Here is a 23,401-nt window from a genome sequence, read left to right on the forward strand (position 1 = left end):
TGCTTTTAGGTTTTCAGAAAAAGCAACGATGGAATGGTTGCAGCTCTTTGAAGGTAGTGGAGTTCCATATGGCCCAATCAACAACATGCAGCAAGTATTCTCGGATCCTCAGGTAGGTTCTCACCAAGCCTTTTCTATATGTTATTACGTGTGTTTTACAAATGCTGGGTAACGATCACTTTTCATGCCACTCAGACCTGATTTCAGCTACTTAAAAATGGGATTTGAGAGTTATATGGTGGATTGAGTTTAAGCCAATGATACAGCATAATAAGAAATAAATACACGTCCTTAAACGAATTACATGCTTGGGAACACAGAGTCAACACAGTTTAAACCATAAGTATTCCATGTCCTGTATGGAGTCTGTCTTTCCAAAGTGACTGGTAGAACAAGGAAAGAAACTGTACTGTATTATGTAATTGCATTTTGTCAGATAAATGCACAGAAAATACCTTTCTTGCTGTCCACAAGCAATTGTTTTTCTGGATGGAGTATGGATAACAAGAATCTGTACTGTCTGAAAGAAAATGGGCAACTTTTTGACTGGAAATGGAAAAGTGAAGCACAGAAGTAATGTGCAGAAAGATTTTAACCTTTTCTTGGTCTGGTGGTTTCCCTGGCTAAGAACACTTCAGCTTTTTATTTATTTTAAATTTTAAGTCTTTCACTGAATTGTATCTATACTTAGTTAAAACAGTATCTTTATTTTTGAGTATCTGTAGAGGTATACTGGCTGCATGTTCCCTAATCTCTGGCTGCCTTTTCACCCTCTGGCTTATGATGGGTTAAAGGGCCCAACACAAACTGCGATGTGCTGTCTTGAATAGTGTAACAGAGTATTTTACGGCTATTCTGTTGTGTGATGAATCTCCTTTAAATTAATTTCTAATAATGAGAGTAACCACAAAAATGATTGACCATGCCAGGAAAAAAAGAAAGCAGTCAATTTTGTATGTGTCCATGTCTACTGTCAATAAGTGTTTGTCAGGATTGTGGATACAGTTGTAGTTTTTGGGAAGGAACAATGGTCAAAACAAACTATCGTAAAGGAATATGTTTATTATATATTTATTATACTTTTAGAGGTATAAGATAATATTTTTAGGCTACTGCAAGGAAAGAAGCTTTTTTTCTTGAGTAAATGTGCTCTTTCTTCTTAAAATGATGTAGTACCACGCTGTGAAGTATGCACGGGCCAAATTTTTCACTCCAAAACTTCCACAGGGATTAAGATTGGGCTTTGAAGAACATGCAGAAGAACATACATATATTTTACTCAAAATGTGCTTGACTTGGCTGTATTTGGGGCAACATTGGAGAAATATTCTTTGCTTTTTTTGTTGTTGTTGTTGCTGAGATTTTTAAGAGGTCAGGTCCACCTTAAGAGACAGCTTTTTAAAACACAGTATGTTGTGGGATGGCCGTTACTTCCCAAACTGAAAAGGGGTTATCTTGGTTACCTTGCTGTTATTAGAATTCACTGGAATATGATTTATACATATATAAAAATAATTATAATTGATACCAATTATCTATATCTATCTATCTGTCAGGTTATTAACTGACATAGCCTATCCATAAAAGCTCCCCCAATGCTTTGCAGTCAGATACTACCACATGGCAGGTTTTTCAAAGTATTTTCCCATAAAGGGGCATACGGAGCTCCCTGCCCCCCTCCTCCATGAAACTGCTTGAAAACATTGTCTTTTCTACACCCTTTCTCTGAAATAAGTGGCAGTCAGCCCCTGTGTTCTTATTACTGTTGGAAATGAAATGTCAGTATTTGTGGCAATCCTGCATGTTATACATTTGTTTCATTTCTGGAGCTGCCTGCCGCCTTAAGCATTTTCTCACAGTTGTAGTTCTGTTCAAGGAGAGGGAGATAAAAAAAACCTAAACAACCCAACTACATTTTTTTCCCCCCTCTTCTTTCTTGAAACATGGAAAAGCTTTGACATTTAAGGCATTGCTCCTATGGCAAGAGATTTACTTTACATCACTTATATAAAATTAGACCCCCCACTCCACCCTTACATATCTGAGAAACCCTCCAGCAGAGCAGCAATTTGGAGTGTAGCATGTGCAGCCTCTTAATTATATTTTTGTAACTTCTACACAATTTTTTATTTTGATGGTGAGGACTTCAGAGCTTCACAGGTGGCTTCATTGCCCTAAGTCACTTATCCATAGCTTGGATTTAGATGCTCATGGACAATTCAAGCAAAGCTTTTCACTTTCACATTTCTCCTGAACTGTTTTTTTTTTCCCATTGCACCTTGCCCAGTCTTCCTCCATTTGTTCGTCTTTCTGCTGCTGCATAGACAGCATGTGTCTGGGATAAGCACACATGATTCTGTATAGCTTTGTTCTTTTGTAAGCCCGTCTGCAATTTTGGTTTCTGAAACCTCAAAAAGCATGACAGTGCCCCAAGGCAATGTCTAAGACAAGGGAAGAAGTCTAGCAACACCTGAGAATCCATAATCTAGGTGAGTTCTGCACTGTGAAATCCAGGGAAAAAGCCAGCACCTGCCAATAAGAACATATGTAATCGCAGCAAGGTTTTTCTCATGTGTAAAGCTGAACTCAGTCATGAAGTACGATGACTTTCTAATCATTCTTCACAGTGCTGCCATTATAATACGGTGGGTTTGTTCAGGCTCAGTTTAAATCAGAAAATACATTTCTAGGAAACGTGTCACTCAGCTTGCATTTAATAACTTCACTTACTAATACTATATAATAAGTACCAACCGTATGACGTAAAATGAGTTCATCATAACACAGTAATCTGCTTTTCCATTTGCTCTCAACCATTGCAAGGATTCCAGAAGAACATAAACGAGGTGATACTTCCATATAGACAATCCCTAATCTACCTCTAATAGAAATACGTAGGTTTTGCTAACCTATTCCATTTTGGGCATTACCAGCAGCAGTGGATCTAAACACAATTCCACTGAACTTCATTTTATTGCCATCGTCTTCCTATTTGCTTTGTGGATTTTGATATCCATAAGGCAACTGTCGTTTGTTGGAAGTGCAGTCTCACACCATGAGTGACCAAGATGCGCTGCATGGGCATCAGCAATCATCAAAGCATATGGCAGCTTGGCTGTCACCAACACTGCAAAGGGGGCACTGGGTGGGTACCCACCAAAGAGAGAGCTCCTTGGAGGGGGGTGGAATAATACAAGGGAGGAACGTAGGCAAGTCTGAGGAGACAGGAAAGGCAAGTGAAGAAGATGATGGATATGGTCTAATGGAACTTAATCAGCTACAGGTAGGTTGTGCTTTCAAATTTTTTTTTAATGAAAAAGACCTCAGAACTCTGAAGGCCAAGAGTAGTTTGTATAACTACTTCTATAAACTGAGATAAAACAACACATTTTTGATCCCAGGACATTTTGTTAATGTCATTAACAGCTTCAATCATACTCCAAGTGAGCTGCCAAAAAACAGGAAATTTCTTAGTAAGTTAGGAGTGCCAGGTGATACTGTTTTTTCCATGAATGGAGTGAAACTTCCACTTTTCCCACTGATTATAACCTTTTATTCATTTGTGAAGTTAAAATGACTACCACAGGCATTTGTACTGCTAAGTCAATCAGTCTGTGGATAGATATATGTCTGTACTGTTGCATGCATGGATAAAATGGCTGAGAGAGAGAGGAGCACATTCACTAGTTAAGGGAACAATTTTCCTAAAAACAAGAAGGAGGAAAGAATGTTTGTAAAAGTTCTTACAGACTCTTAATATACAGTATAGACTATTTTAACGAAGCTTTTTATAGTCCAACTTCTTCAAGCTATTTTTTTCAAAAGTGTTCTTTTAACTAGGCCAAAATAGTACAAACATTAAAGGAGCTCTTAAAACGATTTAAAAACTTACTAGTGACCTCAGTATGGTCCCATTTAACATACCCTGTGGAACATGTGTATGAAATACAATGTGGTTTGAGGTTTTCCAAACAAAACAAACTTTAAAGAGAATACCATTTTTAATAGAAACTATTCAAATTCTCCCAAAAGATAAAACAAAACAAAAACAGGTACGTGCTGTGCTGCAGCTAAGTATGAAAGAACAAAGATCTTTGCTGGTTAAGTGATGGAACTGAAGGGTTTTTGTTTTCTGTAAAACATTCCCCTCCCCTTTTTTGTGATGTAATTTCTTTCACCGTTCTTATACAGTTATTACTTTGATGAAATGACTGGCATATATAAGAAGCAACAAAACAATGCAGAGATATTATGGGCAGTTTAATAAATTATTAGCTGATGTTTTACCAGATTAAATCCATTTGTGTTGATGAATTTTACTATATGAGTGTTGTCAGCTGTAAAAAAAAAAAACCCAAAAAAAAACCAACCAAAAAAACAACATGAAAAAGCCATGCAGTGGTACTCCCCTTCCCACCCCCCCCACCCCCCCCCAACAGTTACAGTCATACCACACAAGTTGAGTACATCAGGTGTAAGACATCACCCTGATGCATCACTTCTGAGAAATATGGGGAGGGAAATATCGGAGCTGAAATATCACAGCTGGCCCTGATTTCAGCTCCTGCCAAACACCTGCAGACTCTAAAAGGATACCAAAACAAAACTCCACCCTGTGGCAAGAGGCCATCCCTTAACAACCCTTCCCTGACTTTGCATCACTATAAAAATTAATTTAACATTTTTTACAGAAACCTTAGTTTTCCTGTCCCAGAAGGCCATTACAGTTCCTTTAGCCATTTGTCTGAATATGCCTTAGAAACCCCCCCCAAAACTCAGCAGTAAATTGAGTATTGAAATATCTGATAGCTGGAAATTATCTGGTGTTTTAAGTTTATTATTTGTGGAAACTTACAAAGGTGGTAGTTTTTTTATTAACCTCCAGATCATCTCTTATTTTGGAAGTCATTTCATGTGAACACATCCTGGCAAAACTTTCCTAGCATCTGGTAAAAGCTTCTACAATCAAAGTTGCAAACACACGGAACAGCAGAAGTTATAAGTGTGTTGGTTTGTTGTTTTGGTTTAGGTTATTTTTTTTTTCTTCCTTTTAAAAAATCATGTTATGCATGGTTATTGTTGGTTTGGGTTTTTGGTCGGTTTGGGTTTTTTGATTTTTTTTGTTTTGTTTGTGTGTGTGTGGTTTTTTTTGTTTCGTTGTTGTGTGTGGGTTTTTTTTTTAATATGACTATATTTTAATTGTTATTCTTTGAAATAGACTGTTGTGGCCCACTGAGGACTGTCCCAAGTCAAATGAAATTATATTCATGTCTGTAATACTGCAGGCAGTTTTTTTACTTATAGAGGTTTCTGCAACTGAAAAGCAGCTGATGAAGGCCTGAGGTAATACAACATGTCTGGAAGTAATTCCTAACAGACAAGAGAAAGAGAGGAATTAAATTTTGCATGTGTCTATTAAGTCAGTACTGAAACTGTTTGGAAATTTTCCGATGGCATTTTTTTATGTTTAAAAATGCCAATTTGTTGAAAGTGAAACATCCACATGAAGGAGTCTAAAACTAATTTCTGTTTTGAAACAGAAATTCAGCTCTATTCCTGTCCATTTAGCAACATTGAGATGCACACTGCCTAGCTTTGTTTTGGTGTTTCAAGCAAACCTTTTACTTCAATATTGAAATTTTATGCAATGAAAAAAACCCTATAACCACCAACCATACCCAACCCTTTAATTTTGTCAAAAGTAGCTCTTTTGTACTAAATTACAAATGTTTTCAAGCTTTTGGTCTGTGGGAAATTTAGGGAAGTAGATTCTGTTCTAAAGTGGAAAGCATTAAGGGATGGAACATAGTTTGAAAAAGTGAAATGGAAAATCCAATTCTAAGACAGTTTGTAGTGTGTGATTCCCACATATACCCAATTATGCAGGATTTGTACATGTTATGAGATAGTTCTATGTCCAGATGTTATAGGAAAGGCACAAAATGAGACATCACTTGTGTTTTGGTATGAGGAATATTGTAATAGGAAGTGTGTTTTACATTTTGGCTGTAGTGAAATGTGGTCCATGGCTATGCCGTGTTTTTGTGTGGCCTGCCTCTCTTACAATGACTAGTAGAGAGCTTAGCTTAGAGTCATGAAGGCTTGAAATATGATGGATTTCTAAATAAAAATGTATGGTTATATTGATGATTAACTTTTGTTTGTACGCACATTTAATATATATCTATTGTCTAGATGAGAAAAATAAAGGAGGTAGCTCAGCAGCTTCTGTTATGATGTTCTGTTTTCACTTGCCTATAACTTTCTGGAGTTTGATTTGAAACTTCCAGTGCTGGTTGTTTGCTTAAGTAGGAAGCACATTTGGAAACATTGCTGATAAAATGATCTGCTTATCTTTGGTAACAGTTTTCCAGAAACCTATTGTCTACCATGTTAATGTTTTCTTACACTGGGTTTTGCCTGGGAGCTCTGCTGCTCCTTTTTATTTAATTCTTTTTGAGAGAGACTTGGGCAGAAAGTTGACTGCAGTGCCATAGATGTGCTCTTTTCCTGTCCCATGTTTTTAAGGGTGGGGAGAGAAGCTGGCTACGAATAAAGAGAAACAAAGCCCCAGAAAGTGTATGCAAAAGATAAGCTTTCACCTGCTGCCACATATTCTTGTCCTTTGTGTTTTGTGAGGCCAAAGGTGTTAATTTTGCTTGAGACCTAGAATAGAAATTGTGTAACTACACTAGAAAAAATGATTAAGCTTTTTCAACACCTGAATTTTGATTTCTAAAAATGTCATGATAAATAAGAAAAACACAAACGTGAGAAAATTCATCAGCAACTTTCTTTACTTGTAGAAGAACCTCTAACTCATAAACACTGTGATATTTTAAAATCAAGTAACGTCTTTCTGCTGTGCCATCTTCCTGAAGTGTGCAGGATAGACTTGACAGTCAGTAGGAGAGCATTTAGTCTGCCTTATGAACCAGGTTGTTGTCTGTCAGAATCTTAATTTGTTTGATTCAGAAAATGAAAAGTAGCGGAAGAGGCAAGCAGTTGCAGAAATAGGGCTTCATTTTGATAGAAGTTGAATGCTGGACAGGAATCTCTTCCTGCATCTGCCACACCGTTCACACGTGGGTTTGGGTAAGTCACTTTAATCAAGATGTCAAAAGGTAGTCGTTAAACATGTGTGCCTCATGTTTTGAGTGCCTGCCTTGTGACACCATATGTTAAATACACAGCAGCACTGAGTTCTCATGGATGTAAACAAAACTGTTTAAAATATTATTAGGTGATTAAAAAATGTAGTATTGTTGAAAATGCTGAAAAAACCCTAACATAGTTGTTTTATCCTTAGTATCCTTTGTACTTGGGTTTCCTAGCCATGAAATTGGGACTCCTTTAAAAAGCAGTGTTGTAAAGATGCAGTAGTTATGCTTCTGGAAGGTATAGCTTCTAATGTGTAGCACCAGCGAAAAAAACCCTTTGGGAAATTATTTTTTTTTATATATAATTGTGTGATTTGAGTGCTATATATATAAAAATGACACCTGGAGCTACACCTTACTTATCAGAAATAATACCTCTTTTGAATATCTTTTACTGCACTGAGTAAGGGAGGAATTTGACAAGAAAAAGGTTGAGCATGCACTGTACAGAAAGTTTGTACCTTATTTCTTTTGTGCAAGCAAATGATGCTTAGCAGCAGCATTTTTAAAGTTCTCTTTTAGTTTCATTTAAATGTGTACATATGTGAATGGTATGGCTTTAGCTAGTACTATTTGTATACACATTCCATTGAGAAAAGGTTAACTTAAGTATTTGTTGGTTACAGAGAATATTAAGTGCTCAAAAACATCTCATTAGAGGTCTGTTCTCATAAAAGACTAAATTGTGTTTAGAAAATTACATCGTAGTTGTGGCCATTCAAAGGTATGAGGAGTCACCTAGCTTTTTTGGGTGTTCCTTTCAAAGAGATCTGTCAAAAAGCCATTCTCAGTTTTGAAGCAAAGAGCCTATTTTTGAAACCTCACGGTCTTTCTTAGGCTTCAGTGTTAGGAGCACATAGCGCACGTCCCTTGCACCTCACTGTTGGATTAGTTTCTGTCCTTGCAGGAGTTAGGCGCTGGTTCCCTAAACTTGCAGCTCATCAAAGTGACATCGGTTGGTTTCAGAGAATCTGTATTTGGGCTCTTGCGCTACCAGAGCATGCGCAGGATAAATGCCATCCAACTTTAATATGTGGTGAGCTAGATGATGTGTAACTTCTTAGAAATCCCTCACAGAGCACGAGCCCAGCTCTTGCTTCTGTTTATATGAACTGTAACTATGGGGTTGAAAGAGAGTTTTTAATTAACCCAGTTGTTGCATTTATCTGAAGTTTGATGAGTATCAAGCCTGTTATATGCATGGGAAGGTGGGAAATACATGTATATGTCTATCTCGTCATGTCTCACAGCCTGAAGAGAGTTTATATGCTGAAGCAATTCATTCTTTGAAAGTCTGGGGTTTTTTTTGTTATTTATTTATTTATTTTAAATTATCTGAACGTTCACTGAATTGTTGTAGTAAATTAATGATCGGTTAAAGGTAAGTATTCTTTGCTTTCCCCATGGTATGTAAATTGTGAGACTGTCTATGCCTGTTGGTTACCCAGCTCATAAGACCATACCAAATCAAGTAAGAAAACACTATTTTTTTCAAAAAAATATTTTTCTTAAGTAGATGTAGATTTATATACTAAGCTAAATTTATAGGAGAATCGATAAAAAACACTGAAATTTCAGACTGAATTTTAGACATGCTTTGGTATATAACTCCCCCCAAGAAAGTGTCACTCTTAAAATTTCCTACTGTTTTTTTATGTTTTCAGAATTGATTACCACCTTGTCTTCTTGGGGTTCATATGAAGATAGCCTGGATATTTTTTTTTTCTTTCTGAGAGACCACAAGTGCTAGATTTTGTCAAAGGTCTTGTTCTCTTTTAAATAGATTTGTTTGTAATCAATATAAGTAGCACGGTGGAGCTTTGTAGTGTGAGTTATGTCTTGTAGGCATGAAAATACTAATGATGTTCTGCAGAGTAAGTATTTGGCATCTTGCACTTCAGAATATCTCAAATGGTAGTAGCTACAGATGATGTATCACAGAATGGTTGGGGTTGGAAGGGATCTCTGGAGATCACCTACTCCAACCCCCTGCTAAAGCATATCTCCAGAGGAGACTCCACAACCTCTCTGGGCAGCCTGTTCCACTGCTCTGTCACCATCAGAGTAAAGAGCGTATATGATTATATTTGAGCAAAGGAGAGAATAACATAGGTAACCCAGTAACAACAAAACAAGTGTAGAAACTGTGCAGATCAGGCTTCAGTTATCATTTGATCTTCAGCTGCTTTTCCTGAGTGCTCAACTTAACTTCAAAATCGTAGCTCAAGCCATGACTCTGGCCTGTCATCCTGAAATTTTGAGATTTCCCACTCTCTTCAACCTAACTTCATCTTGGAGTGCCACTCACTGATGGGGAAAAAAAAGTCATATTTTCAGATGAGATGCTAACGTGTTCATTTTGCATTGTACTTATGCAGTAACCTTTTTTAAAATATACTGTTGTAGTTTTATGCTTCTTACGAACAGGGAGAAATACTTGAGCCGTGAAAAGGCAAGTATGTAGGCTGAGTAGGAGTGGATATTTGAAGATTTAGATTTCAAACCACCACAAAAAGGCATTAATTAGTCAGGCAAGCTTTCTCTGTCATTGCAATTTTCCTTCTCATCTGTGACTGGTTTCCTGTAGGTTTCTAGTATGATTCAAGTAGACAGTTTGTAAAGAAGCAGGAAGTATTTCCTTGCTGTGCATGGTCGCTGAGACCAGGAGCATTACTGCTGTTGTAAAGAATTCATCCTAAGCTTAAAACTGGCTACAGAGTTCAGATGTCAGCACTCCGAGCAGCCAGCCACATGTTGAAATTTTCTCCACGCAATTTCAATTGGGTACTTAGCAACCGTAGCATTTAATTATAACAATATAAACCAAAAGTTGTATAATTTTGTACTATATGTTTTAGGGGTAAGATTTCTATTGAATTACATAAAAGTCTTGATTAATGTTATTGGTGATCTCAGGTGTTCAAAAGTTTTGTTTTTGAAGTACTGAAAAATGATCTAGGTGTACAGTTAATTAAAAAAAAGTCCAAATTTTGATCAGGTTTACAGACACAATGGCCCAATTGAATTTTAGTTGTCTAGAATGACACCTGAAACACCTCACAGCTCACAGAAGAGCTATATTTTTATGCATGCCTATAATGGCCTATTAGAATAAACATTCCTGTAACAGAAGTGTCACCTCAGTGTGAAGGTAGTGCACTGACCATGATTAATAGTAGTATTAAATATGGAGATCCTGACTCATGTGTGGGAGAAGACAGAGAATTAAGGAATTTTGAGCCAAGTTTAGGAATGGCATGACAAAGACACAAGGATAAACTGAGATGCCAAGTAGCCAGTATTTATACTATGGATCCCAGTTTAATTCCTAAGAAAAAACAAGAAGTAAAAAAAGACCCTGTTTAAAACCCAAACAAACCCCTAGCAGTTCCTCCCTGCTGTTTTGATACCAATGTTGCAAACAACTGTGTTCATCATCCATGATGAACTGTCCATATTGGCAATCAAGGCTACAGAAGGATCTGGGAATCGGAAGTGTCAGGCTATGTCTCCTAACAACCTGCGAGGGCCAGTTTGATTTGCTACTTCCATGAGCTGGAAGTAGCTTCTGCTAGACATAGTCTGATTCTCCCTTGGCATGGAGCAGGCAACTGAAATGCATCTTCCCACAGTCCTCAAGTCACACCTGAAGTAGCCGTGACCAGAACCACTGTTTAGTATCTGCGCATCTTGTTCTTTCAGATACTGTATTTCCACAGGGTCACAAATGAAAAAGGGAGAAGTTAGGATTCCTCCAGTCTTTCCAATTCAGAGTATTAATTTCTCTAAATCATCTGAAGTATCTGTTCCAGTCATCAAAATACAGGCTTTGAGCTTTGGGTAAATTTTGATGTGTAAATAAAGTATGTAATAACAGATTTTGTAAAAATCTCTCTCTTCTTTCCTCTACCCCTGAGAATAATGAAGTCAGAAGAATATTTACTGACAATTTAAGTGTGAAACACCCCACCCTCAAGTTCCTGTGTTGTGATGCTCCCTTAGATTTAGGAGCTACCATGTGCAGTGTATGAGGAAGCTGTAGACTGGCATTGTTATTTTCAGAAGGGAGACAGCATCTTTCAGGCTCTGAAGTTATCGAGATATTATCATATTATTGTTATCATTATATTAATTTCTATTGGTACTATTGCTAGGTAAATGTGATTTTGTTTGGTGGTTTGTACCAAATTCATCAAGATTGCGGTCTTGATAAAGCAATGGCTGTTACATCCCACAGTTTCCCATACAGGTTTGCTATCTGAGCTGTAATGTGTGTTTCTTATGTAGGAATTGGCCACCTTTCAATGAATTTCTTGAGCTTTTTTTGGATATGTTACTTGTTCATGTTCAGAATGGCAGTAGCAAATTACATTTTCTGTTTTTTCTTCTTATACATACCTTGATGCTGAAAAGTGCTGACAGTGTGCAGCACACAGATGCTTTATTCCTACTACCTTCTATAATGGCATTACTTTTCATCTTCATGTATTTTTCAAACTATTGATTCTTTGTTTTTAATATTTCCCTTGTGAATCTAACATTAAATCTGGAATTTGTGTTTCACTGTGCGTACCAAATATGTTTTCTGGATGTAGTATTTATACACAACTTATCCTAGTGTAGGATAGTGGGAACTTAGTAGTTATACTGATGCAGTATATATAGATAGTAGTTCTAGTGGGAGCTTAAGTTATACTGATGCAGTATTCTAGTATTCCTTATTCACCACTCTAAACTGATACATTTAAAGAGATATTTTATAAGGTGAACCCTATTGATTGTAAGAACTTCTTGGATTTTTCCAGTGTTACATCCTATTCTTAGAGCATAAGAATATGCACTTAAAAAGAATGTACACTTGTGGCTTTTGTAAGTCATGTATTTTGAAACGCAGAAGATATGTACTTAATATAGACTGATTTTTTTCTTTAATTGCGTTTTTTCTTCCATAAACTCTAACTTCAGTAAATATACTCTTACAGTTATAGATGTGTTATTAAAGGAACATGGCATTCAGTATCTCCACAGTGACATTTCAAGGTATTTGGAAACTTAAATAACATATTCATGTCTTTATCCTCTGAATGTGTCCTTTTGCAATTGAAAAAAAACCTAGAATGTTACTGGGCAAAACAGCTATTATAATTGAAATTAAAGGCACAACAAGACCAGTACAATTGCTAATCAAGTAAATATCTAACTCTATCTTATGTTACAAAGCAGGTGTATAAAAATAACACAAATTATAGGTTCTTTGTGACATATTTGCTCTTGCAGAAGACTTTTCAATCCAGGCATTTTTCTTAATTTAGAGCAAAATGCAAAAACATTTACTCTCACTGTGTACATTTTACTTCTCTTTTTAGATAAGTGATGGAAAAATAAATGTGAAATGAAAGCGTGTGGAGATAGTTTACATCTTTACAAGTCATCTAGGAAAGGGTGTAGAAAGAGGTGTTACTGTACAAAGCACTTTTTCAACCTTTGTGGCTGTTTTAAGTGAACTTTTAATTTGAACATGCCAAATTGTATGGGTACAGCCCTTCAGCTGCCTCAAAAGGGAAGGCAAATGTATTCATCATGCTGTAGGCATACCCTTGTTGAGATTATTGCCTTTGCATCACTTTGACCTGTGTCAAATTGAAGGAGCAAAAGCTCCTTGCAAAGGAGCTGCAATCTTAGCTGAAGCCGATGTCGAAGTGACCATATAAATAATTTCAGAAGTCAGTAGGGTGATGACAGTGACTGAAATTAAGTATTTGCTTAGGTATGAATAGGGTTTATATTTAGCTATGCCCTTAATTAAAAAATAATATAAATTATCAGTATACAAGCATTGTGGATGTTAAAAAGTCGACAAGGTGTATTATAGTAAGAGCATTGCAACTGCTCTGAAGATAGGCATTGAGTTTGATTTGTTAATGCACTGCTTGCTTTGTTCTGATGAACCTGCCAGTAGGTAGGCCAGCCTTTGGGTGGGTAGAAATAACTCCAATGTATTTAACATTAGATCACCAATTCATTTATAGAGGCCACTATTTTTTTTTTGGAGAGGGCATGGGGAGTTTAGTGCTAATTACTAGGTCTTGACTGCTCAGCAGGTGACAATAGAACTAACTAAGGACTCATAAATTTTATGTTTTTAAAATGCAGTGTTTTTTCAAGTTTTTTGTCAGGAACTTTTTTTACTACATCTTCTACACATTATGTGATTAAATTGGAATAAATAAATACTATATCAAAGTGTAAAATCTATACATAGCAATTACTGGCTTGAAATTGATGTGTATAAAGTGTAATTAGGAATTATTTAACCAATTACAGAATAAGAGAATATAGTCTTGCAGAGGATTCTTGCCTGCTTCTCTGTAACATATCACATTTGCCCAAAGTCCTGAAAGAGTCTAAAATTGCATGTAAAATACATTGCAGCTTGATTTGGCTGGTTTTGGAATGATGATGGGGGATGAAAGTTAATGTGAAATTTGTTCTTGCTTAGAAAACTTTGCATCTTTTTATTTATGCTAAATGAAGTAAGTTAAATCTCAAAGATTTATGTCCCAAATTCCTCTTTCATTTCTAATTTTAGCTTTTGTTTGAAATCTCCAAAGAGTTTACAGAAATTAATAGAAGTGTGCATAGGGAGATTGCTGTAGTTGATAATGGCTGTCATTTTTTCTTTGTTTAGTGGCTGTGTGTTTTAGTTGTTTCAGTTAAACAGTGAAGTTCTTCCCTTTCCCACTTACTCCCCTGTATTGGAGTCATTGCAGCTGTTCTCAGTAAATGTACTTAGTATTTTACTTTCCTGAGCTAACAATGTTTTCTGTTACCAAAGCAAAGGATTTTTCCTAATGCGTGTATCTTCATACTGACGTGTACCCTTCCTAGCAAAGTATTCAACAGATAAACATTTCTTTGCTGTTTCCTTGAAAAAACCTGATGTATGGGACTGACTTGCTCGCCTGATAAGAAAATATAGCTTAAAAGCAGGTTGTTTTTTCTTTTGTGTTCTCTGTCTCAGGCTTTTGGGTTTTTATACAACAATTATGCTAAATAGAGTTGGGCTAATGCTTTTTTGGTGAATCACTCACTAGAAGTATGGCTTTGGAACAGAAAAAATATTTGTAATTTGTATCAAATTCACAAACTAGTTTTAAATATTGTCAAAAGTTTAAATATGAACAAAACTGTAAGGAGATGATGAAGTATTTTCTTTAAATATGCTGAATCCTGGAGCAGAAGAGAGATTTGAAGAAATGTTTCCCTCCACTCAAAGGATGATCACTGGCATAAATATTATTATGATACTGTATTATGATTATAATAATGTTAAGATGGGATTTTATTTTTTTTCTACAAAGAGTAATGATATCAGTACTAAGATTAAATTAATCCAAGTCATCCATGCTTTTGAAACAGTTATGGGTTTTTTGCAGCTGACTTGGACTCAGTTAAATATTGCACATTTTAAAATGCTTCTCTGTTTTTTAAATTGGTGCTGTTTTATACCGTGCCATACATCAAGATGAGTCTAGTGACGAGTAACAGTAGAACGTAGAATAGGGAAACTATTATTTCATTTATATTCATTTTTAGGCAAAATGTTCTTCACAGATTGGGTGATGTTCCCCAGGGCTCAGCGCTGCAGCCAGCCCTGTTTACTGTCTGTATCGATGATCTGAACAAGAGGATTGAGTGCACCCTCAGTCAGTTTGCAGATGACACCAAGCTGGGGAGGAGTGTTGATCTGCCTGAGGGCAGGAGGCTCTGCAGAGGGCTCTGGGCAGGCTGGACCCACGGGCCCAGGCCAGTTGTATGAGGTTCAACAAGGCTCAGTGCCGGGTCCTGCACCTGGGTCACACCAGCCCCAGGCAGCGCTACAGGCTGGGGCAGAGCGGCTGGGAAGTGCCTGGTGGGAGAGGACCTGGGGGGGCTGGTCGGCAGCTGGCTGGGCATGAGCCAGCAGTGTGCCCAGGTGGCCAAGGAGGCCAACAGCAGCCTGGCTTGTGTCAGAAACAGCATGGCCAGCAGGGCCAGGGCAGTGATTGTCCCCCTGTGCTCAGCACTGGTGAGGCTGCACCTTAAATCCTGTGTTCAGTGTTGGGCCCGTCACTGCAAGGAAGACCCTGAGGTGCTGGAGCGTGTCCAGAGACGGGCAACGGAGCTGGTGAAGGGTCTGAAGCACAAGGCTTACGAGCAGCTGAGGGAACTGGGGCTGTTTAGCCTGGAGAGGAGGACACTTAGGGGGAGCCTTAGTGCTCCCTACAGCTGCCTGACAGGAGGTTGTAGGCAGGGGGGGTTGATCGCTTCTCCCACATAACAAGCAACAGGACAAGAGGGAACAGCCTCAAATTACACCAGGGGAGGCTGAGATTGGATATTAGGAAAACCTGTTCACTGAAAGGCTGGTGGTGGAATCGGCATCCCTGTAGGTTTTTAAAAAATGCGTAGATGTGCTGCTTAGGGACATGGTTTAGTGTGGACTTGGCACTTCTGTGTTAACGGTTTGACTCGATGATCCTAAAGGGCTTTTCCAACCTAAATTATTCTGTGATTCTATTTGTTGCCTTGGGTGCGTTGATGATTTAAGACTGCAGCAGCGTGGCTAACTTGATGGCTTTGCATAGTGGCAAGAGCTGTCTGTCAGTTTATGCATTTCCTTGCTTCCAAGTGCCTGAGAAGCAGGACTTTCTGCAGGGAGTGCGCTATAAGTGGATTCACATGGCAGGGCTTTGGAATAGGTTTTCTTGTTTCTAAGTAGGTAAATACCAAGACAAAGACAGCTACAATAGAAACATTTTATATATGCTTTTTTCATAGCAAGATTGGGATCTCTACCAGCTTGCACTTATTTTGGACTTTTCCTAAATTTGAACAGCTTCAGGGATGCGAATCTGAAAGGTGCTGGGCATTTCTGGCCCCAGTTAATCAACCAGCATGCTTCTCATGCAATGTTGCATTCACAGCAATGTGATTACCAGTGCTTTTTTCACTTTGTACTAGTGTGCACTTTACAATGTTTTATATTTTCAATTTCTTTATTGAATTTCGTATATTCTTCCTGTTGTAAAGGGGTTTCTTTTGATATTTTTGTTCCTGTTATAACCATCTGCCTCAACTGGTTTGTCTGTGTTCTGTGTGGTTGAAAAGCTAGGTGGTGTTGCTGTTGTGCATTTTTTTCCCCAAATTGTTTGCTGTGGTGTTCATCCATACGTGCCAAGTCTTTCTTTCCCTCTGTTCCTATTCCTGCTTTTTGCCATGCAAAATCTTTGGGTCCCTTTTTTGTTGGTTTATTTTTGGCAGGGGAATAATTGCTATTTTAATATCTAGATGCATTCACTCATCTGGTGTGATGACTGATATACTGTGGTTTATTTTTTTTGTCTAGTGTATTTTATGGAGATCTTAAAAAAATATCTTTGGATTAAGGCATGGGCTTCCTCCATTCATTTACATGCCACGTTTTTCTGTAGCACTGAATACCTAGCAACAATATCAGCAACGTTAGTTAAAGGTTACGCATCAATGCAAAAAGGCATAATTGCCACTACGTTTTAGTGTAAATTCTAGCCGTTGTACTATGCTGACTACCACAAAAATAGTTAGGTTTAGTGAATTTACATATTTTTATTAATTGGAAACTTCATTTATTTCATGCAGTGTTGCACAGAACATCCTATACAGTTTGTGAGTTCAGCCTTTTTATACCCAATGGGATACACGATACCGTCTGTTACCCTGGGGTCCGTACTGGGGCCAATACTGTTTAAACACCTCATTAATGACTTGGACAGTGAGACTGAGTGAACTTCAGCAAGTTTGCAAGTGACACCAAATTGGGGAGAGTAGTTGATGTGCTGGAGGGTAGGACTGCTATTCAGAGGGACCTTCACGGGTTAGACAAATGGACTACCTCCTGAAGTCCAAGAAAAGCAAATGTGGAGTTGTGCACTTGAGGCAGAATAGCCCCATGCAGCAGTACTGTTTCGGGGTTGACTGGATAGAAAGCTGCTTCACAGATAAAAGACTCAAAGATCTTTGAGGACACCAAGTTGAACGTGAGTCAGCAGCGTGCCCTTGTGAGAAATGCTAATTCCATGTTGCACTAAATTAGTAAAATTGTAGCATCAGAAGTACATGTTGAAGGATAAGAGACAATGGGAAGGGAAATTCTGGTTAGATACAGGGAAGAAAAATTTCACAGTGAAGTTGGTTAAGCTTTGGATCAGAGATGCTGTGAAGTCTTCATCCTTAGAGACAGTTAATACATAATTGAACAAGATCCTGAAAAGCCTCATTTGACTTTAAAGTTGGCCCTGCTTTACAAGGGATTTGGACCAGAAGACTACCAGAGGTCCCCGATGATCTAAATTATTTCTAACTATGTATTTGAAGTATGATTGTATTAATTGTTTCAAAGGCACAAGTGGTGGCATCTGACTAGGCATGCAAGCTTAATTGTGTGACTACACAAAATTGCTTAATAGAGGTTGTTAGAGCGCAAGCAACAGTTGAAACTTAAAAGGTAGGGGATTATCAATATTTTAGTGGTTTAGAGGCACGTACAAGCTGAAATTTCAGCAGGCCTGTTTTTATTTATTTCTTTTTACTGCTATCATTCCTGCCTGTTTCTGCAGTGGATGACTTTTTACACTAACAAATTGGATCGGGTTGCCAGCACCTGCAGAATAAGGAGAGAGATTTCCCTGCCTAAAAGACACATTTCTGAATAACCTTTCCTAGTGTGATGAAAAACAAGAAAAGAAAGGGGGAAGTGATTTTTAGTCTGTTGTATGAAAAAAAGAAAAAAGTTAAAGAAAAAAAAAAAAAAAGTTGCATACAACAGGCTGTTCTATTTAAATATCCAAAGCTGATAAGGGAAAAAAATGGGGATACAACACACAGGCTGCAAATGCAGTTCTCATGGTTTAAATCTGGAAGATTGTACAGTACATCTGTTTAACATCTTGCAGTTTCAAGAACTCTGCCTTGAAAACCTTCTGTCACAGTGACACATGAAATAAAAGGTTATGTTATGACTTTCAGATGCAAACCTGTAAAAGGTTTATCTAATAGCATACCATCTTTTATTAACCCATTGCTGCTGCTCACCTATAACTCTCTTTTGCCAGCAGTTTTGAAAGAGATTCTACTGTGTAATGAAATGTCAACTCAGACTACAAAAATGGTTCTGTAAAGGCATTAAATTACTTATTTGCCGTATGTAAATCAAAAAACTACATATCTGTATACCTTCTCACTGTTTTCTCTGTTGCTTTTAATATTACTCAGCTTTTTTGTTGTTTGATTAAAGGAATGGCACAGGTTATTCTATTTCTCACATAAACTTTGAGAGCAATTAGAATGGCACAGAATAATTTGAACAGTTTCAGTATTTATGATACCATAAGGGATAAAATACTAGAATGGCTTAAAGGTAGTATGGATTCAAAGGTCTGAGTTTAAGGTGATGAAGTTAAAAGAAATAAAGGTGTAATGATTGCCTTCTCATTAATATTCATTACTTTTGCATCTCTGAATTTGAAAAAAATTATCTACCTTTGCTTATAGGATGATGCTATAGTGTAAAAGATGTGTTAAAATTTTGACAGAGCTGTGCTAGGATGTATTTATGTGGCTAGGCTGAAGTTTGCTTAGTTATAGAAAATATGGTTAGTGCCAGAGTGGTTCTTCAGGGTCCTATACAGCCATTACCTAAGAGCCTAGTGCAGAATACAGAGTGCTATGATCCATTTACTGGAAAATTTCCTTTGACCTCTTAAAACAGAATTTGGGGCAAAATTCCTTGGCTTGTCTGCCCCTAAAATATTACTATCGATATTGCTCGTTGAGTTAAAGAGAAATGATGGGCTTTATCTACTGCCCGGAGAGATACTTCGTACCTTGCCAGATCAGGTTGTACAAATTTTCATCCAGACTTAATTGTGGAATTCGGGTGGTTCCAAAATTAGAGAGTCTGGAACATGATTGTAATGCTTGTCCCTTCCATGTTTTTTTCAGAGTGGCTTGGGTTAAGTTACTCAAATAGGTAGTGCTGTGGTTTCCATATTTACAAAATACGCAGAGTAGTATTTACCTTGCCGAAGCATGCTTTATTCATTGCCTGCAAAGCACTTTAAACATCCTTGGCTGAAATTTCAATGAGTGCTGCTATTTAATATGTTGAAGTGTGATTTGTTGGTTTGCTTTACAAGGCACAGATGCTCCCCAGGAAACAATGGTAATTTCTTTACCTCAAGGAGCTGATGCCACGCATACAGCAGACACATCACAACAGTGAGCTCTGCTGTATGACCTGCAGTGAGTGGGTGTGTGAAAGAGAGCGAGATAGCATTTCCTTCATAGACATACACACCCTCTGACCCAGACTAGAGAAGAATCTGCTTTGCAGAAGGTTTGCTTCAAGGGATTTTCCACATGTATTTTATTATGTTAAAGCTGATAGTGGTGACAAGTTGCACATTAAGTAACTGTTTCTTCAAAAATGTGCTGTTTATATTCTCTTTAGGAAAAGTGATGTAATACTGGGTTTCTCAGATAAACAAAGTCATTCGGTTATAGAAAATGTTACTATTGCACATGGACCTTGCGCTCATCTGCCCCGTACCTACTCATTTTAGGCCTCTGGCTTTAAATGATGATTACTTGCATGTTTAGGGACAAATGCATTCATATTCACTAAGTTAGTAGCCAGTGGTTTCCACCAGGGAAATAAGTTTAGTATGCTGTTAGTAATTTGGTTTCAAAAATATCGGCAAGGTCCTCCACATAAGAGTCAGTGAAACATGTGGTCCTAATCATTCCCTTAAAAAGGAGACATGGTCTATTTTCCATTAGGAATGGTGCTTACAGCAAAAGAGTAAATACAGAATGAAATTTACACATGTATTAAACTTTAGTGTGTGTGTATGCATTCAAACATGCATGTACATGTGTATGCTTAGGTATACTCCCGGTGAGTGTAATCTGACGACTGCTGTAACACAACCCGCCTTAGACAACAAGTTGGTTGGTAGAAGAATTGGAAAATGCAGCTGTTTTCAAAGTAGCTTTTTTCTTTGCCCCCCCCCCCCCCCCCCCGCAAAGTTCAAACCTTACATTTGCATTATGTAATTGGCATAGAGGAGCTATGGTAAAACTTCTCGTAGAGGTGTTGGGGTTGTACTGTAGCTGTTGGACAGAATAGGGTTCGTAATGGCAGAATTGCAGCCCCTACCCCTCACAATGCACTGTGCCAGCACACAGAGACAGCTGGTCGTGTAGAGCATGGCATCGGGGAATGGAAGTAGAGAGAACTTCTCTACTTTCCCTGGGATAAAACAGCTCCTACAGTCAGGAGGGTACCAAGGGGCTTTCTGTTGGTGCCTTACCCTCTTCCCGCTTAGAAATGGCGTAAAAGGGTATATTGGTTGGCAGAAATTCATCCTGGTTTCTCCCTTGCCTTCTGGCAGCCTTCCCGCTGCTGTACCTGGAGCCTTCTGGTGGCAGAGCAGCGAAACAGAGCCCTGTCCCGCATTCCTCACTGCTCCCTTCCCATTGGGTGTTGGAACGGGGCCCTGGGTATCGTTTCCACTTCCTCTGGTTTCATCTAACTTTGTCATACTTGACACTCTAGCATACACAAGATAAAAACCAGGGGAGAAGGGACTGCTTGGTGCTGCCTTCAGCACGTTTTATGTAGGCCAGGCATGAAGCAGAATGTAAACTACAGCCTTTCCAGAGAAGCATTCTTGCTTCAACTTTTTCAGCTGAGTTTGCTTCTGAGGTAGCCCTGTTCAAAGCTATTTGAAAATATTCCTGCTCATCTGATGCTGCCATCAGCAGAATCTAAGACATGTGTAGAGGTTGGGATAACAAAATGTCTGTGAAAGGACACAAGGAAGGGTTTTGTTGTCTTCTAGGCTTGGTAATGTCTTGCTTGTATTGTTACATCTTTAATCATTCTTGGACATTTCTTTGTCTTTTAATCTGTATAGACCACTACATATGACCTTGCTAATTGCTAAGCAGGAACTTCATGAGTAGTGTATTTGCAAGACAAGAATTCGCAGTGATGAATGCTAAAATGTCATTCACAGATTTTTGGAAGCTGTTGAAGAAAGAAGGTTTCCTCTCTTTCACAAGCACTGAAGCTGCTTCATATTTGACTATAAGTAAGTCCAGCTCATGGATTTACTTACAGTTTAGTTTATTATTCCTATACTCTGTTTTTTCTGTGACTGGGGAAAAAGAAAAAGATAGGAACCAGACCTGTGTTTTTCATTTAACTTTTTTTTGGGGGTGGGGTGGGGTGGTGGTGGTAGAAATATGTATTAATTAAAATTAAATTACAGTTTCCAAGAAGAGGTCAGTTTCTAGGTACCAGTGTGAATTTTTGTCTTCTCTCTCTTGTGAACTTTCTACTTGAGATTTAATGGCATGCTGAATCTGGCATCTTGGAGTGGGCAGGTCCAAGGCTGCAATATCAAAAGTTTTTAGGGGCCACTGCTTATGTTGTGACTTCCTTCCCCAACTGAAGGCTTGTGGCGCAGATTCCAGTTGCTTTGCTGTGGCCTTTTCCTTTCCCTCACAAGTACTATTGTTCTCCTGAAGGGTAACTCAAACATTTTTTCAAGTTGAACTTGTTCCTAGTGAAGCTTCATTGCTGCAGTGTAGTGTAATTTAAACGTGAAAGGTGTTGCTCTGATGACACATCCTTACACAGGTAGCATATATAATACAGTCCCACAGCTGGGGGCTCTGTATATACCCACTCTTTACTATCTATGATTCAGCTTGAGGAAGCAATTGTAATGCACGTCAGTTTCTATCTTTAACTAGCAAATCATAGAGCCGCCATACGCTCTGGTCAGGTGCCATCATTGCCTGACCTAGTTTAAAGATTGGATACATTTAGCTCTCCTGCAGCTGCACTGCAAGCTTCACTGTGGACATGCATTCCCTGTGTCACATTTCAGAGTCTGAAGTCATTGTTACCTTAAGGTTCTCCAGTTTCTGCTGCATTTATGTAAAATCCTGCATCTGGCACTTCTGGCACTGGTTAGAGTTCTGCAGGTTTTCCTGCAATTGTCAAGATAAATCTCTCTGTTTTCCTCTGATGCTTGCTGTGTTGTCACCACTGATCCCTGGTCTTGTGTGCTTGTGTGTTATTCACGGTCTTGTTTTCAGATGAGGGAGGACATTAATTCACAAAAATAAATGTGTTTATATAAGCTTCACTCAAGTCAACGTTTCACGTTCAAGAAAACTGCTTGGGCATGTCCATAACTTTGACAAGCCTTTCAGCATGTACTTAAATGCTTAACTGGACAGGGATGGACTAAATGTTTCCTGAATCAGAGACATAATTTTTGATATTTTGGTTACATACCAATTGCAGAATCTGCTTTGACAGATGGATCTAGGTGATGTGAAAGCTATAGAAAGGCATCTTTGTGGGGAAGTTGGGTATTTTGGTATTTCTCCTTATATTTCTTTTTTTCCCCCCCTGTGTTCATTCTGGGTATAGCACTTAACACTGCTTAATTTTTTTATGTATGTATAGGTGGATATGTATAATTAGTGTATATATGTAAAGTTTGTATGTATCTATATATATTATATATAAGTAAAAGTAGATTCCTCTACTTGCCCGTTATTATTGGAACATTAGCTGTGCTGTAGCAGAAAATTTGTTTTCCCTTTATTGTTTGGTGTAAGAATGTACAGTGTGCTAATGAACGCTGAATGTTTGTTTCAGTTTTTTTGTTTTTGTTTTTTTTAAACAAATTGTTATTGTCACATCTTTCCAGAAGGAGTAAGATTTCATTCAATCCATATGTGGAAGTAGTATGTGTTCTCCTTCACGGCTGTACGTTGCCAGTAGTGTCTCGTTTGAGAGTATCTGTCCTAGGTTGCAGTTATCTGTGTCTGGGCAAACTGGAGAAGATGATTAACAAGAAGTTAGAGGTATATAGTAGGAGATGTGACCTGTTATCAGTCCTAGATGCATGGTAGAAATTCCTATTTGTATAGATTTGTCCCTGAAGCTCAGGAGATTAAGGCTGTAGGTACTCTGTGGAAGAACCAAATGCTTTGTATACTTCATCTACATATCCACAATGAGTTAAATTAGTTCAAAAGTATCTGGAAGAGGCCGAGCACCTCACTTTCAGAGATGAGATTGATAAGGAAAGGTGATAGTTTTATTAGTGGAATTAATAAAGTTAGTTTGAGAAGAC

At 38.0% G+C, this 23,401-nt stretch overlaps 1 protein-coding gene across 6 annotated transcripts in view; it reads left to right on the top strand.

Annotated features, from left to right (window-relative positions):
• SUGCT (succinyl-CoA:glutarate-CoA transferase) overlaps window positions 1-23,401 on the top strand; it is a 337,967-nt gene that overhangs the window by 144,177 nt on the left and 170,389 nt on the right. For all 6 annotated transcript variants that reach the window (XR_008821583.1, XR_008821584.1, XR_008821582.1 and 3 more), the window contains exon 12: window positions 10-112. Coding sequence is in view for 3 of the 6 variants with exons in the window: in XM_056337264.1 (XP_056193239.1) it covers window positions 10-112 (103 nt within the window). In the remaining 3 variants the exon portion in view is untranslated. The remainder of the gene's footprint in view (window positions 1-9; window positions 113-23,401) is intronic.

Source organism: Falco biarmicus, chromosome 4 (genome assembly GCF_023638135.1).
Source record: "Falco biarmicus isolate bFalBia1 chromosome 4, bFalBia1.pri, whole genome shotgun sequence".
Classification (NCBI taxonomy): Eukaryota; Metazoa; Chordata; class Aves; order Falconiformes; family Falconidae; genus Falco; species Falco biarmicus.